Raw genomic sequence first — 17,136 nt, 5'->3', positions numbered from 1 at the left:
TCGTATATTAAAAGGCTTTATGCTTTTAAACAATATAAACGTCGTAGGATCTCTCATTTGTGCTATTTAATGCGATAAACTTTATGAAAATATTTCGCTTCTGACAAGTTCCGAAATTATATTTATGCGATGGCGTAAAATTGAGTAAATGACATATTCAGTGATATATTTAAAAACTAGAGATTTTAAGCTGCAAAATATTTTCTGAACCATTTTACTAGCATTATTTTTGTTCAAACTATTGTTAACTGGATATTGTTGAAATCTTTCTACGCATAAAATTGAAAATAAACGACTTTTTATTTTCCATTTCTTTTCTTTTCATTTTTCGTTCACGAAAATTATAGTACCTTATTGCTTAGCACTCTTTTCCGCGTGCTCTCGTTCTTCTTTGTATTCTTGTATTTAAACTTATTACTGCAAAAACTTGCGGTACCTTCGCGCGTCTCTCCTCCGCTCGAAACGCAGTTGAAAAGAACAAGTCTAATCATACACGGAATTGATCAGACGAAGGGAGTGAAGGGAGAGATCAATTTCGGCAATATGCGGTATCAACGGACCGGCCGACAATAACGCTGAAATAAAGTAACACACGTACGGAGAATAAAACAATTAAGTGCGCTTTATTTCCATAAATGTACAGAGTGGAGCTCATTGTTATTCACTCGCGCGAGTTTCTTTATTTACCGAGCGTTACGTTATACTTTCGCGGCAGGGTAAAATGCACGTTCGAACAATAATGACAAAATGGCAATTATTCATGCGGTTACAAGCGTCGAAACGAAACGTCAATATCATTACACGCTGCTCCGCCGTCTAGGAACCGTGTGGAAGAGAGAGAGAGAGAGAGAGACAGAGAGAGAGAGAGAGAGAGAGAGAGAGAGAGAGAGAGAGAGAGAGAGAGAGAGAAAGAGGGAAGAAGGGGAGAGAAGTAAAACGCTCCAAGTAAAACAAATATCCTCGGCTACTGCAAAACTTTTGCGAGACGCATTATTCGCGCGACGCGTTTCGCTGCGAGCGCGCGGGACGCGCAGGTGCTTCGCGCTTCTACCGGGTGACCGGGGCGTACGCTTCGCCTCCGCCGCTCCGCGATGTCGCGCGACGTCGTCGTTGGTAGCCGTGGCCGCCGCCGTCGCCGACGCGGCGGCGGCGGTGGCGGCGGCGATGTGGACACGGTCGCCTCGGCAACTGCCGTCAATTCCGTAAACACACAAGTGCGCATTCGTGTGAAAGGCCGCATGAAAAAAAGCTGCTCGCGTCGCGGCTCGCTTGGCGGAGATGAGCGAGGATGTGATTGCGCCGCGACGACTCGCACCTTCCGTGCCCGTCTGAGAGCCGCTCTCCTTGGTGTTGCCGGCACCGGATCCTCGGCGGATCTCCCGAGTTCCGGCCGTCTCCGCCGCCGCCGCCGCCGCCGCCGCCGCCGCCGCTGTCGCGACGATGTCGGAGAAGAAGGCCGCCGAGAAGGTCTCCGAGATTGACCAGCACATCAGCAAACAGTACGACATCGTGCGACGTCTCGGCAAAGGGGTAACTCGCCCTCCGTTCGTTCATCCGCTCGTTCGCCGCTCACCCCTTGCGGTCTCCCTGCGACTCGCCCGAGGAAATTCGCGGGTCCTGCGTGATGATAATAAATCGGATCTGCGCGTCTTTCTTTTGTATCGGTGGCAGTGAGAGGTGGTGGTCGGGCTAGGTGTGAGAGAAGGAAGGAAGGTTCGCGCATGTCGATACAGCGCGAGGCTTTCCCAGGGCTTTTAAGGGGTTCCTCGCGCGGACACGTTACGTTTTAAATATGCAATTACGGGGCGACACACGCGGCCGCGTGACGTATGAATATTTCAGACCCGGGTCTGGATTTTTCATGAATTGAAAGCAGCAACATGTGATTTCGTGCCACCGCGTCTTCCGGCCCTCGCGTTCTTGTTGAGAAGCTTTTTTTCTGCTTTCCGAAAATGTTATGAAAAATCTTATCTTATCGCTTGCGGTCTCTTTGCGGTCAATATCTCTTGAGTCTCTTATTATTTCATTTTATTTCTGCATTTTATTTCGCAGACCTTAAAGATCCTTCAGCGTAAAATTTCCGGCTCTCTCTTCCTTGAAGTTCTCTAAAAATGAGAGCTTTGTTTTCACTTTCTTTTTTAAAGACGTGACCGTTGTTGTCTCGAGAAAGAAACGTTGAAATACGTGTAGCCAATGCATCGGCAATCTTTGAAATCTTCGATTCTTCGACTTTTTAAAGATAAAAGTTTCGATCTTTCAAGATCTCTAGAAATAAAAGTTTTAATCTTCTAATCTTTAAGTCTTTACGTCTTTGAAAATGTTTTCATGCTTTTCTGAAGACACACGTAGACAATGGGGGGCGATAGAGGATAAGAATTTCCATCTTGGAAGATCATCAGGATTCGAGTCGAGATCCTTAAAGATTTCCAGAAATAAACATTGAAATCCTCGCATTTGCGAAGACGTTCCCGCGTTTTGCTAAAAGAATTATCGAGAGTCGCGCATAACGCGACTAAAAAATCTGGTGATATTAAAATTTGGCGATAAAGGGCTTCGCGCGTTGTACCGCGCGTTCTAACGTGGTTTCTGTCCGAAGTTTCCGAACTCGCGCGATATATCAATAATCGTCATGACTAATCTATCTTGTTAGGAGAGCTTAAGTTGCCGGGGACAATCAATAACGATACGGTGAAAAGCCGTCGCTATCGCAACAATGACGAATGGATCGACGCGTCGCATCGTCACGAGCCGATTTTTGGCTCAGTCTTCTATTGGCACGGGCGATCTAATAATAGGCGTCTTTGCGAGACGGTCTCTCTCCCTCTCCCTCTCCCTCTCTCTCTCTCTGTCTCTCATCTACATTGTAACGAGCGTGCGATGTAAATTGAGATAATGCAATATTCATCGTGCGCATCGCTCGCGCTTGTACTTTCTGGCGTGATCAATGCTCGGCCGAGACGATTTCGATCGTGCGGATAAAAAGCGCCCTACCCTCCGTCGATATCCACCCCCCCTCCTCTCCTGTGCAGCACGGTGAGACTCGCGACTCGTGGGGCTAATGTCGCGACATCACGTGCAACGAGCATGCACAGAGGGGATTTATGTAAGAGCACTTAGCCGATATTGTGGGCGACGCACGTGGCGTGCGCTGACGGACTTGTTCTACTTGGAGACGTCGACGACGACATCCGAGGATCGAGGAGTCGCGAGTCGCGATTGTGAAATCTGATGAGACAAGATTTGCATATGTATATACTTTTTCGTCACTCTTCTTCTGCGTGAGATCTCTCATCCGTGAAAGGGAGAGAAAAATCCGTCGAGACAAATCGAGTCGAGTAAATTTAAACGGACTCAATTTCTGCTTAGTGTTTATCCCGACGAGTAGATTGCCTCCTGACATTTTATCGCCGAAATTGGTGTTTCGCGAATGTCTTGTCCGCGCGGAGCGAGATTTGAATCCGTCAAGATTTCGTTCGAATAAACTCGATTGGAACTTCGCTCATCCGGACGATCGTAAAGCCGACTCATCGCACTTTCGGCTGCGCAATGTTACTTGACATATTATTTGCTGCTTTGACTCACCAAATCTTTCGATGAGAGCTCAAATTCGATCCGTATACGTCAGGCTTACGGTATAGTATGGAAGGCGATCGAGAAGAAACGGCAGGACACGGTGGCGGTGAAGAAGATCTTCGACGCGTTCCGGAATCAGACGGACGCGCAGCGCACGTTTCGCGAGATCATGTTCCTGCTGTCGTTCGCCAATCACGAGAACATCATCCGGCTGATCGGGCTGCACAAGGCGAACAACGACCGGGACATTTATCTGGTCTTTGAGTACATGGGTGAGTTTCGCTCCGATTTCCGGGAGGAACGACTCGCGCACGCGAGGCCATCGATTCTCACTGCGTCGCTCCTGAAAAACCGCCCTCGACTCGTGTTTTCCGCAGAAACCGACCTGCACAACGTCATCAAGCGCGGCAACATCCTCAAGGACATCCACAAGGTCTTCATCATGTACCAACTTTTTAAAGCGATCAAGTACATACACTCGGGCAATGTTATTCACCGGGACCTCAAGGTAAGTTCCGCGCGAAGACCGCGACGAAAAAAAAGTCCCTTTCCCGCTCCGCGAGTTTCGGAAGCCCCGCGCTGCGAGGAAACGGAAACTGGCGTTTGGAATCGAAATACAGCGGCACGGTGAAATAACGATACGAAGCGTATCGTAGAGCAATACTAATTAGTGAACAATTATTGGAAATTATTGGAATAATAAGTATGGAAAATGACTGAGAAAGCCGTTACTACAAAAGTAGTAAGCGCTCTCTCGGCGCGCGCAGGAGAGAGTCTGGTTGAGTTAGCGACGATGAACGACGATGAAGGACGAAGCGAATGCATTTTCTCCGAATTTCCGCTCCTTACAAATCAAATTTGATTTCGAGAATCCGAAGTTCCGCTTCCTCCGAGCGGAGCGTCCTTGGCTCGCAATGATAATCGCTCTCTCTCTCTCTCTCTCTTTCTCTCTCTCTCTCTCTCTCTCCCCCTCCCTCTCCCCCTCTCTCTCCCTCCCTCTCCCCTCACCCCTCTATCTCCCTCTTCCTCTCTCCCCCTCTCTCTCTCCCTCTCTCTCCCCCTCCCTCTCTCCCTCTCTCTCCCCCTCCCTCTCTCTCACTCTCCCCCTCTCTTTCTCTCTCTCTTCCTCTCTCCCTCTCTCCCTCCCCCTCTCTCTCTCCCTCTCTCTCTCTCTCTCCCTCTCTCCCTCTCTCTCTCTCTCTCCCTCTCTCCCTCTCTCTCTCTCTCTCCCTCTCTCTCTCCCCCCTCCCTCTCCCTCCCTCTCCCTCTCTCTCTCTCTCCCTCCCTCTCTCTCTCTCTCTCTCTCTCTCTCTCTCTCTCTCTCTCTCTCTCTCTCTCTCTGTTTCTCTCATCAGAGCGACACGAGGATACGGTTGGCGCCGAGAATGTGAGTGAAATTTGTGGCGAGTTGAGAAATGAATGATTTTCCCGGCTGGTGCGGAGAGAAATCGTCCTTGGAGAGAACTCCACGTGCGTTCTCCGACGCGTAACCGCCAAAGGCGCCTCTCGTTTCTCGTTCTCGCGGATGAGAGAAATGACTGTCTTTAATTTTCATACTCGCTCGCACGAGGTTCCGCACGTTCGACGTCGTGCCTCGTGTTGTCGTCGCGGGGCGGTGACACGTGCATCGTGTATCGTTTATGTATTGCGTGGAGATCTATTCGCGTTATCTCGTGATTGCAGCCGTCCAATGTGCTCCTGAATGCGCAATGCCACTGCAAAATCGCGGACTTCGGCCTGGCACGTTCGGTAACGCAGATCGGCGAGGGTGACGGCGAGACTGGGAGCGATCCGACCCTGACGGACTATGTCGCCACTCGCTGGTACCGCGCGCCGGAGATTCTCATAGCTTCAAAGAGGTACAAGTTTATTTGGCTTGCGCGTTCCCTCGCGCGTGCTCTCGCCGCGCGCCGGAGCCGGGCCTGTTTATTTGTTTTCCCCAGCACTTTCATGATCTCTCGCGCTCGGATCTCTCCCCTCGAGTAAAAGAAGAAAAGAGAGAGAGAGAGAGAGAGAGAGAGAGAGGGAGAAAGAGCAAACACCATCGTGAAATTCTCACTTTAAGTAATCGCGTTATCTCTGTTCTGCGGAATGGAAAGAAAAAAAACGAAACAAAGTTCATCTTCTCCAGAGTGAACGACGACTTTTGAAACAACTCGAGGAGTTTGTTAATTTTTTTGTCATCATTTAACCGGTCGAAATCAGTGAGTCGCGGGGTGTCGACTCGCGCGGCACGTTGGGAGAGTTAATTGAAATTCAATAATTCCGAGTTTGAAGGGATTGCACAGCTGAACTATTTGACAGACATGTGGACAACCGCGGCTTAGTGGTACATGAGCTCTCAGCTTTCAGTTTGTTGCTCGCAATCTTAACGCAGTTTAAGCCAAACGTGGGCACAGCAGCGTAAACCCTCGGAGTTGCCGGAACTTCTCAACTAAGAAGTTGCTAATCTTGCTATGTAATTTACAAGGCTGTCGAGGATAATAAGATGACGCATAACTGAGTTAGGTCCAAAGTGGTCTGGTGGCAGAGAAAGAGGAGGGAGAGAGATAGAGAGAGAGAGAGAGAGAGAGAGAGAGAGAGAGAGAGGGAGGGAGGGGAATCTGCTTCACTTAACGGCACCAATATCGACAAAAATGCTCTGGGTTTGTAAGCCGCGGGAAAACATTACAGTTTGAATTCACCTCGAATAATCACCGGGGTGAAAATCACAGTTTCATAATCGCGACGATTCGCAGCGTGCGCGATTACAATCTCGCCGGTCCGCTCGTAAAATAAATTCATATTTATCGACTTTATCTCGATAATTAATTAGTGCGGTGCGGTCCAACAATCACTTTATGCGTTATGGTAGGTATTATCGTAGTTATTAATTAGTACGACGCGGCTCATACAGGACCATTCACGTAAGGCTCAACAATTTTATATCCGGAAAATCGTGATCAATTTTGATCCTCCTGACAGTCTCGCAGATGTCAGAGGGATTTAACTTCGATGTTTTATGCGTTATTAAAAACATTCACATGATCACTACAAGATACAAGGGAATTTGTCCGTGTAAAAAAATATCCTAGTGCAAAATTCTCTTAGAATCTCTCAGGCAGTCTGGTCGTCAAGCTTTACGCGTGGACTCACTCTGTAATCACTTTCATCATTTGTCAATCAGTTTTGCAGTTGTTAATAAGTATAACACGTTTCATAATCTCGATTGCCAATCTGCTCACAGATCGAACCGATTTTTGTAGATGCCGTCCTGGTTGCTAATTATCGTTAATTAGTACGGCGCGATTAAATTACCGCTCGATAACGCGCAACTGTAACAAGAATGAGACACGTGCCTCGGTGTGCCCGTTTGATATCTCGATTCTCCGTGTGTGTGTGTGTGTGTGTGTGTGTGTGTGTGTGTGTCTTTGTGTGCTCCTCAAGCGCGCCAATTGCGACATAGCCACTTGGGGGACTAGTCTCCTGAATCGATTACTTTTCATTCGCGATGGAGCTCGGGCAATCGCCGGAGTCGTATTCTACCCGCGACAATGCGAATGTTCTCAGGTACACAAAGGGGATAGATATGTGGTCCTTAGGCTGTATTCTCGGCGAAATGCTGCTCGGGAAGCCACTCTTCCCCGGTTCATCGACGATAAACCAAGTCGAGAGGATAATGGCGACTCTACCTGCGCCGACAGACGAAGGTAACGTCACTTATGCCGAGTACGTTCCGAGTAGTAGAGAGGAGGGAGAACAGAAGAAGGAAAGCGCGCGGGAAGAGAAAGGACGCGATCGGGCGAGCGAGAAAATGCTCTTCCCGAACGTTTGCTCTTTCAGATCTAATATCGGTTAGCGCCGGCTACGGAACCAATCTGCTGGAGAAGACGCCCAACGGACCGAGACGGGCGCTGAAGGATTTGTTGCCGGAAGTGTCGGAGAAAGCCTTGGATCTTATCAGCAATTTAATAGTCTTCAACCCAACGCAGCGGCTCACCGCCGTCGAGGCGCTGCGGCACTCCTACGTCGCCGAGTGAGTCGCATTTATCATAATTAGCCATAACGAGGACGATGCGCTCGGAAATTCCTTTCGTGACGCTTGAGTGCCATCGGCGACGAGGAATCGCCCGGGTTTCGTCGTCCGCGAACTCCTCGCGACCCGATATCGCTCCTCGCGGAATTGCGGTCGCGCCGACGCGACGCGACGCGGATGTTCGCGATTTATCGTCCGCCGAGCGCTCGACCAATCGTCGTTTTTCCAAAAATGTGAAATGTCGATGCCTTCTTTATTCTTGATTTCGCGCCGTGAAAAACCGCTATCCCGTATTCGTTATCCTCATCACGTCGCACATTGCGCGCGCGCGCGCGCACCGCACCTGTGCGATCGCGCTTCGTTTGCATTTGCATTTGTTACGAGCCGACGGCGGAGTCGCGGCAGACTCGGGGTTAAAAATTCGCCGACTTTTTATTATCCTTTATTGGCCGATCATTTGCGTGTGACAGTCGCACGCGGAATCTATCGATTTCCGATAGCGCGCCGCGCGACGTGGCGCGGCGGCTCGGCACAAGCCGACTGGAAATTTCGTTCGAGTATATATCGGATATGTCGCGCCGCGCGAGGAACTGGAAAAGTGTAACCTGAAGATAATCTTAACACGGTGGCCTAGCGACGCCTTCCACGAACGGGTGGATATTTTTCGGATGGGAAATTACAGGTCAGACTTCTGTGAATTGTCAAGCGCTTTTTGTTTTTATTCATTTAACAGCTTGATTGGCTTATTTCTAATAAGCGGGGTAAAATTTCGCTTTTACGAGGACCTTGAGAAACCTTGATTACACGACGCGTTGCGTCATACGGTTCGTTAGGAGCCGAAAATTGATATTGTCCTTATACGGAGCCGATTGAGGTCAACCCGCGCAGGATCGCGGAGCAAATCTCGGCAGTCGGCCGAGGTGTTGCGTTTGACTCTTTGGATATTCACAGCCGTATCTTTTGAACCTGTATTCGCCGGAGAGGACTTTTCCCGCTGGGAATTCTACGTTCGGAGTGTTCGCCTGTCCGTTTAACAGGACGGAGGGACAAGCTTACGCGGCGCTTTAATGGCCGGGAGCGGCGGGTAGATATTTAATTAGAAGAATTCTCGTTTCGACAGATTTCACCGGCGGGGAAACGAGCCGGAGAGAGGCTCCAGCGTTGTGCCGTTGCTGAGCGATGACGTGCAACTCTCGGTCGACGAATACAGAAATAAGCTTTACGCGATGATGGACGATAAGCATCGCAAGCACAAAAACATGTGAGCATATTTATTCGCGCGCACGCGATTATTATTTCATATCACATAATAAGGGCCGCGTGTGCGCCGGCAAAACGCGCGTTTCATGCATTTCCGTAATATGAGACAACCGAGTGTCGGCGACAGCAACTTTATATTCAAATTTCAAACTCGTAGAGGATTTCATTTCGCATTCCCCGGTAGCGAGTAATACACGGCGAGCACGCGCGTGTGCATTATTATAATTCACCCAAGGGGTTTCTGCTCGGGCTTTTCGGGCGTTACTTTCAAACACGACGGAAATATTCAGGAGGATAATTATCGGGGTCCGGACGCGTGTATAATGTGCGATAACAATTCTTGTCGAGTCAACGATTGTCTCGCAGGTCAAGGTCCAGGCTGCGACGACTGTCCGAGAGCATCAGGAAGGAGACCGCCGGCGGTAAGGGTAATCTGGTGATCGGCCAAGGTGACGCGACCGCCGGTAAGATATACGCCTGTTGGACGAATGCGAATTATTCGCCTGCGTGATGCGAGTCAATCAAGCCGGATAGTAGCGAAGTAGCCGTTCGCCATTAACTCTACTCGATAAATTCGCTACGAAACAGGATCATGTCAAAGTAATCCGAACCGAGTTAAACGTAATTTCAGGGTTGTATATGGCGAATCAATTGCTCGAGTTTCCTCGGCAAAATTTCACCTTCTTTCGATTCCCCTCCACCGAGGGGCGTTAATCCAAGGCATTATCAATTATATTTGTTAGACGATTTGCTTAATTATTCGGATTACCGGAATCACTTGTATAATGCAGTTAGATGAGTAGGTGAAAAAATATATCATACGCCTGCTATAAATTATATTATACGTATATTTTCCAGTCTCGCTGCTCTTTTGATGCCGATGAAATTGTAGAATTCTTTAAATTCCTATATCTAATCAGATCTGAACTTTATTTTCTTTTTAATCAAATAAAGAATCGCTTTTACGTGGAGAAAAATCTCCCAGGGTGAAGATCTAAATATATATCAGTATGAGCAAACATGCCATCGGTACTCGTTAAATAAATTTCTTATTTTTTAGATATTCTTTTCTCTTAACACACGTCAGATTGTTGATCCGAATCGATTGTTCCTTCCCTGCTATTCTTCTTTTGTTCACAGTGTGCCCCTCATTGTCAAATAAGAAGACGATCAAGCTGCCTCAGGGCGACGGTACCGTGCGCGTAACGAAAGCGCGAGTGATTAACGCTTCGGCGGAGGCGCCGGCGCAAGAAATCCTAACGAAACCCCAGAACGGTAAGGACTTCGCAACAACAATGTCTTTTTCACTCGTGAGTTCTCGCTCGAATCAACCAACTATTTAGCTCCCGGCCGGCTCGGGGCGCTCTCCCGATTGAACCTCGAATAAAGTCCGCTCACGGCGGTAATGTGTTTTCTTATTCCAAGTGCCCACGCGATTCGAAAGCCCCCGCTAAAGCAAACAGCGTTCTCCGGCTAGGAATCTAAAAACACGGGTCGCCCCGATTCTCAGGACCGATCTCGGGGAACGAACGCCTACTCCCGTGTAATTTCGCGCAATACACGGTCGCGTCATACGCGAGTGTAGTCGGTATGCGAAGTTCTTGGGTGACGCGCGCGCGCTCTCCTTTTAATATAACTCGAATCTTCATCGTCTCCTCTCCGAGCAGCATATTATTCGTGCCAGCGTCGCGGCAATTTACGCTTAACGAAGTTCTCCGGCGCATCAGTAGCCGTTTAATTGAAAGCGACACGCCAAATCAATCCGCCAAACAATCTGTTTTAATTTACTTCCCGTGCCTTCTTAGCGCGATTTAACACGGCGATCTATTAATTAAGAGCAAGTTCTACGTATTTTCCGACGCACCTGCATTATCGAAAAAAAAAAAAAGAAAAAACCACACTCCACCGTCGTCGATCCTAATAATTAGCAATACTCGCATTTGTGAAATACCGATCAATAGTGAAAAACGCAGCGACGCAGTACGCCTGCAATTTGACGAACGGCAGTCTGGGGAGTTTGCCTCCCACAGCGGTGGTAAAAAGCTGTTACTACCTTAACCAGCAACAGCAACAGCAGCAGCAGCAGCAGCAGCAGCAGCAGCAGCATCAACTTCAGATGTCGAGGTCTCAACGGTCCATACAATCGGATCAGATGGCAATGGTGAGCGTAACGCTGTTTTCCGCTTTAATTCTCTCCCTCTTCGGCCGGTGTGCCGGCGGCCAGTTTGCCGGCCGCTTTCCTTGTCGCGGCTCGCATTATGTAGGAAGGTAAACGGTGGATTCTGTTATTGCAGGCTACGTGTCGCGTGGGATTTGCGTTTAGGTACTGTAACCACTCATCCGTGCAATTCTCTCTCTCTCTCTCTCTCTCGCTCTCTCTCTCTCTCTCTCTCACACATGCACACACACAAACACGCACACCTGAGCGTAGTGTACGCGCACGCATCCCCGATTTATGCACGTCGTTTCACAGCGCGCTTGACCACTCGCTCATGAGGAAACTATTAGTCCGCACCTCCTGCGCCAGCAGTGCTCTTCCCGACGGGTGACTCGCGGTTTTTAACGCGCGCGGATGAATGGACGAGCGTTCGCGGTTTTACCGTCGTCGAGTTAATCCTCAATGACGACGCGAAAACACCGCAGCCCCTTCCGCGGAGGTCGCGGATATCACCGCGGGATCAAACGCAAATATCTCGGCTTTTGCACGCATAGATGGGGGGGGGAGGGTGCCAGTTTGTTATACTTATGGCTTACTCTCGGACTGACTCTTAGTAGACGCGTTTCATATCCGACGCCAACACTTTTCCTCGCGCGCGCGCGCGAGCGAGTGCGTTTACGTAAAAAATCACATTCGCATTATCCAAGCGGGTAGATACGCGACATCGACGGATACATGCCGTTGAAATTGATAAAAATTTCGCTCGATTGATTCCTCATGATTCCTGGACGTGCCCTATATTGAGGAAAAGGAAAGATTGATCCCTGAATCACGGTGACTCTTTCGACGCGAGCTATGCCTCTTTGTTGTTTCCTGATGAAAAATAGTTGCAGCGATGTATAAAGACTTATCGTCAGCCTGTACCGTAATGGCACTTATATTGTTGGAGCTGAATTTTCTCCAAGTATAATTGCTTCACCGTGCAATTGTAGCTGCAGGTAGCGGACACTTACCCGCAAGTCGTGCGAACTTTTCGATGCATCGAGAGAAAAGATATTCTTCCTGTCAGAAAAAACGTGTATCGATATGATTGAACATCACTCGCCACATAAATCATTCTTACTTTATGGACCTCTTTTCTCTCGGCGCGCGAATATTTTCATCACGACGAAATATCGTATTCCGCTTCACAATTGTTATCCCGCTTAATCGTTCTTAATTGCGCACGCGTCCCTGGAAATATCGAAGCACGCAAGTAGTCTAAGTAAGCGGCCGTGGCGCGTTTTTGGTGGAAAGATGAGCGGCCGTCCGATGAATGTCACTGATGACGCTCGCGAGCGTGAGCTCAAATTTCCCGCTGAATTGGCGTTATTATTTCGCATAGAACCTGTATTATCCGCTCGTCCGCTTTTACATTCTTGTCACAAGTAAACCCGCTAATTGCCATACGTCAAGATCGTAATCGACGCACACACCTTTCTCTCCTTCTCTCTCTCTCTCTCTCTCTCTCTCTCTCTCTCTCTCTCTCTCTTTCTCTCTCCCCATATACGTGTCACGATCATGATTTCACCGCGCTTTATGTCTCCGCTGGATGTTTCAATTTCAGCACGGCGCCGGAGGCAGATCGAACCAATTAGCGGCACCGGCACCTCGCGTCAAGCTCCGAAAAGCTTGCCAGCAGCAACAGCATTACCATCATCATCAGCAGCAATTTCTCGTTCAGCCGTCGCGGCCGTTCGTTTCGACGTCCGCGAATTGCCGCGGCGACGAGCGGCCTAGGACGATGCCGAGCAAGCCGGCCAAGGTCGGTGACGAGCCCAAGAGCCTCAAGCAGCGGTCAGCAATGGCCGCGTCGGGCTCGACGTTGGCCAACAACGTCACACGACACTTCGTCAGGACCATGAACGGCGGCTACCTCAGCAACCCGGAGTCGCCGTACGTCAGCCAACACCAGCAGGCTATCCGCGATTACCTGAACCAGACGATGCCGTTGCCGGCGCAGCGGCACTCACGGCTGCGGGACCGAGCCGGCTGCCAAGTCACCGATAGCAGAGGCAACCTCGACCGCACCTCGTGCCCCGTCACGGACGTCGTTGACACGATCGGCGGTCGTCGTGCCGTACGCGGTCAAGGAGGCAGCGGGTTGCAGCAGAGGCGCAGCGTCGACGTCGGCTGCGTCGTCCAGCGGAAGTCGTCCACGTGCGACAAGTCGAGGTTCCTGGACAGCCGTAGCCAGAGGCACGGCGTCATAGCCGCGTCGGTCTACAAGGATCTCTGCAATGGGACCATAGGATGGTGAGCGCGCGCGCGCGCGCGCAGCAAGGACGTTTCTCGGAGCGAAGAGCGATGATTTTCCAATCGGGGAATGATAATCGCCGTACCGTAGCCGCTTCGTGTTTGCGAACGACATCCTGCGACTCGAGAGAGCTCCGCGCACGGGATTTCTGTTTTCTCTTCTCCCTTTCGTCAACGAGCAGCGTCTCACCGGATAGATCGCCGGCTCTTTCTCTCTTTCTCTCTTTCATTCTCTGTCGAATCACGTCAAGACACGAGAGAAAGATTACCGTAACATTTTTCCGCGCTCTCATCACGACGAGAAATCTTTCAGTGTGTGATCGGAATGTATGTGTGTGTGTGTGTGTGTGTGTGTGTGTGTGTGCGCGCGCCTTCGGCGGATGAATTTTGATAGTAAATATTTGCTCTCCACGATCTCTGCGTCGCGACATGAGGGGTAATTTTTGTAGCGAAAGTTCGGACGGCAGCTCGACGAGAACGCGGAATCGGAGAAATCATCGTCAGATAAGAAGCATCCCTAGTGCTCGATCCCCTTCGGAGCTCGCCCTCCCGGAAGCAAGCCGTTTATCTTCGTGCGCGCTAACGGCACATGGTTCCTAAGTAAATGAGCAAATTTTGCACGGTACGAGTAATTAACTCTATCAATAGTGTCGCACGCTCGACACTTTCCACTCGCGCTTCTCACGGGGATAATTGACGATCTTCGCGGCTCCGGCCGGTGAGCGATCGAAATTTGCTGCTATAAATACGACCTCTCCCTTTCTCTCTTCCCCTCACTCTTCGTTTCCGAGACCACGACTACCTCAATTTTTTATACAACATAAAGTATCGACACACGAACTCGGCGAGAGACGAACGTTCGGACACAGATAATCTCGCGCCCTCTCCCTCTCCTTCTCTCTCTCTCTCTCTCTCTCTCTCTTTCTCTCTCTCTCTCTTCACTCTTTCTCTGTATCTATCTCGCCGCCGTAAGTCCCGGACGACGGAAACGCGAAAGTAACCGGGACCTTCTTCACCGCGCAAACGGACGGCATCCATTTCCGATGAGCGCGCGGAAAATACGAGAGACGGAAGATATACGGAAATCGCGCGGAGCCTCCCGGCGGAGATCGGCCCGTGGGAATCCGGAGAATACGTAGGAGCTTAGGACGTAAGGCAAACTTAGAGCTGCACCGATGATGTACCTCGATATCGACACGTGGCGGTGCCACGGTTGGCCGCGCGACACACACATTTTTCTACGACATTTTATTCATATCGTAAACCGCAAAAACGCCAGACGCGTAGGCGAACGCGACGTGCGCACGTGTATTGTTTACACAAACTGATGTGTATCCGGCTGTCGCCTCGATGTACAAATCTTCATTGTATCGTATACATCATTGTCGTGATGTCTCTTTTGTGTGCGGCGACGCTGCAACGCGGCGCGCTCGACTCGTGCTGTGTACCACACGCGGCGTGTACGAATAAAGTTTTTCTTTCTTTGATAACGCTAAGAGCAACGGAGAGACACCGGCGGGTGATTGCGCAATTTCCTTTCGCGCAAAGTCGCGCAGCCCGACCACGAGCGGGCGCTTTGCCGATTAATTCCCCGATCAATTTTAATGCATTTAATTACAGGCGTATTTGAAATGCACATACAGAGAGCGATCGCGTTAAACATTTCGGGCCCCCCTCTCTCTCTCTCTCTCTCTGCCATTGGACGTTTAATTGTTAATGCGGAATCAGTTTTAATCCAGAATTCAGTTGGGCAGGTTCGGTGTGTGTTTTCGACCGTGGGATATGAGCGCATAAATATTGCTGTCAATTGCGCTCGGATTTGCTCGCATCGGGTCGCCGCGCGACACGGAAAATCGCTATTCGCGCGCAATGCAGCCGGCAGAACGGACAAATCTCTCTCGGCTTTTTATCTCTTTCCGCCCGATTCTTTCGCTAAGCGATTGTATGATTGCCTTTAAGCCGCCTGCTCTGCACCTCGCGAGGATAATCGCCAGTAACCGAAAACGGAAAAACACATCTCCGATATCTTTTTTCTCGCAATGCACGAAGTTCTTCTCTTCTCAGTTTTATTTTACAATATTTTTACATTATTTTTATTTTACAATTCGCTGTCATTTTGTGATCTCCGCCGTGTCGGGAATGTCGTTTTCCCGCTTTCGCTTTAACTTGTCTTATTCCGCACCTGCTCTGTTTCTCTCATCTTTTTATTGTTTTTTATATATATTTTTACTTTCTTTCAGATTTTTCCTCTTTTATTATCTACTTTGATATTTTGCCGTAATTATCCAGCTTCTCTCGTACGAGTGTGTGCTAAAATTTTTTGCCTCGAGGGGATACGCCCCAAGACTGGGTAATAAACACTCTTTTCCCTCCGTTTCTTTCTCTTTCTTTCTCAGCACTCTTCTCTCTCCGTCGTGGCTTCTCGAGGAGGATTGCCCCATTGGCCTCGGCCGTCGTCGTAAGAATCGAATAAGCTCCTTTTCATTTTTCGTCCGACGTGATAACGCGCTCCATTCGGTGTTTCCTCGATAAGCTTGGGGGAGCCCCGACCCGGCTCCCGGTCCACCTCCGGCTCTACGTTCCTCGTTACCGTAAAGGCATACCGCGTTCTTTCGTAGGACAAGACAACATCGACTATCCTCTATAGTCTTCCCGCCCGACGTCATCCACCTCCGCCGTAAAGAGACACGCCGTGTGTATGCGAAGGCGTGCTGCGCATATTACACCGTCGCGGTCAAAGCGGCCGCGAATGTCGCCGACGGATTACATACCTCTCGAGGAAGGTCGTCCTGCGACCCGAGAAGGATTAACGGGAATTTGCCGCTTGGAAAGTCGCGTACACTCGTGAGCCTCGAATCGGGAATCCGTTCGCGCGCGCGTTGTCGAATCTTCCCCCCCGTTCCTCCTCGACCTTCCAACGTAATTATCCGGTGAACTAATAAGACAGTAATAAAGTCAACTTGACTTTGATTAATAATGAAAATTATGAAAATTAATCGAGGCAACGGCAGCAGCGACGGTAATCCGTGCAGTCTCAACGAATCGTGCGAAAGTTTTATCCTACGGCGCGAGAGTCGAGAAGCGCTACGCGTTACGCAGCGATGTTTTATTAGCGTGAAAGTAATTGGCGTGTAACATCATTATTATTGGCTCGACGAGGAGACGCAGCGCGTTCAGTAACAGACGTTGTTACACCGTTCCGAAGAGCTGCGCGATATGCGAGTAGGAACACTCGATGGCGGATGGCAAATTTGATCGACTCGCTCGCAACGATTTCCGCGGACTTTCCCGCGCTGTATATTGCGCAATTTCACCCTTTTTGCCTTCCCTCTCGTCCCCTCCCTCTTTACACGATTCCACGACGGGACGAGATATCTGCTTGCGTACACACGCACGCTCGTGGGCAGGCAAATTTTTGCCATCGCGATCGAGGCTGGCGTTTGAGGCACACACTCTTTCCGAAGTCGACGCCGAGTGACCGCCGAGGCAACGATTTCATTGTTCCGCACACTTTTATGGGCAAACTTTTATGGGATGACTGGGGTCGATGGCTCTTTCGAACTTCTCAGCGCCAGTCAGCATCGTAGAAGAAAATGAAGAGGAAGAAGACGAAGGAGAAAAAGGGCGACAAGAAGGCGCAGAGTTTCAAGATTCCAAGATTTCTAATAAAACCGCGTTCAGACCACGTGAGGGATCCTCTCTCCTCCTGCGAGGTGCTCGCAGGAATTTCGTAAAAGCTACTGTAACGTGCCACTGAACAACGTAACGAGATTATTTCTTTTCAGATTACTCATCAGATTCACATGGTCGAGCAGTTGGAAAGAGCGAGCTGGCG

The 17,136-nt window shown here is 49.7% G+C and overlaps 1 protein-coding gene across 1 annotated transcript; it reads left to right on the top strand.

Annotated features, from left to right (window-relative positions):
• The first annotated feature begins 1,437 nt into the window (after window positions 1–1,437).
• LOC105184697 (Extracellularly regulated kinase 7) lies at window positions 1,438–14,797 on the top strand. Its single transcript, XM_019842116.2, has 11 exons — window positions 1,438–1,530; window positions 3,626–3,845; window positions 3,951–4,081; window positions 5,257–5,432; window positions 7,123–7,262; window positions 7,396–7,588; window positions 8,709–8,849; window positions 9,215–9,312; window positions 9,989–10,123; window positions 10,810–11,009; window positions 12,613–14,797. The coding sequence occupies exons 1-11, from the start codon at window positions 1,441–1,443 to the stop codon at window positions 13,303–13,305; spliced, it is 2,217 nt and encodes a 738-aa protein (XP_019697675.1). The 5' UTR covers window positions 1,438–1,440; the 3' UTR covers window positions 13,306–14,797.
• Window positions 14,798–17,136: the final 2,339 nt, after the last annotated feature.

This window comes from Harpegnathos saltator, unplaced genomic scaffold (genome assembly GCF_003227715.2).
Source record: "Harpegnathos saltator strain DR-91 unplaced genomic scaffold, Hsal_v8.6 scaffold491, whole genome shotgun sequence".
In the NCBI taxonomy this organism is placed as follows: Eukaryota; Metazoa; Arthropoda; class Insecta; order Hymenoptera; family Formicidae; genus Harpegnathos; species Harpegnathos saltator.
This window is presented reverse-complemented; position numbering and strand designations above follow the sequence as displayed.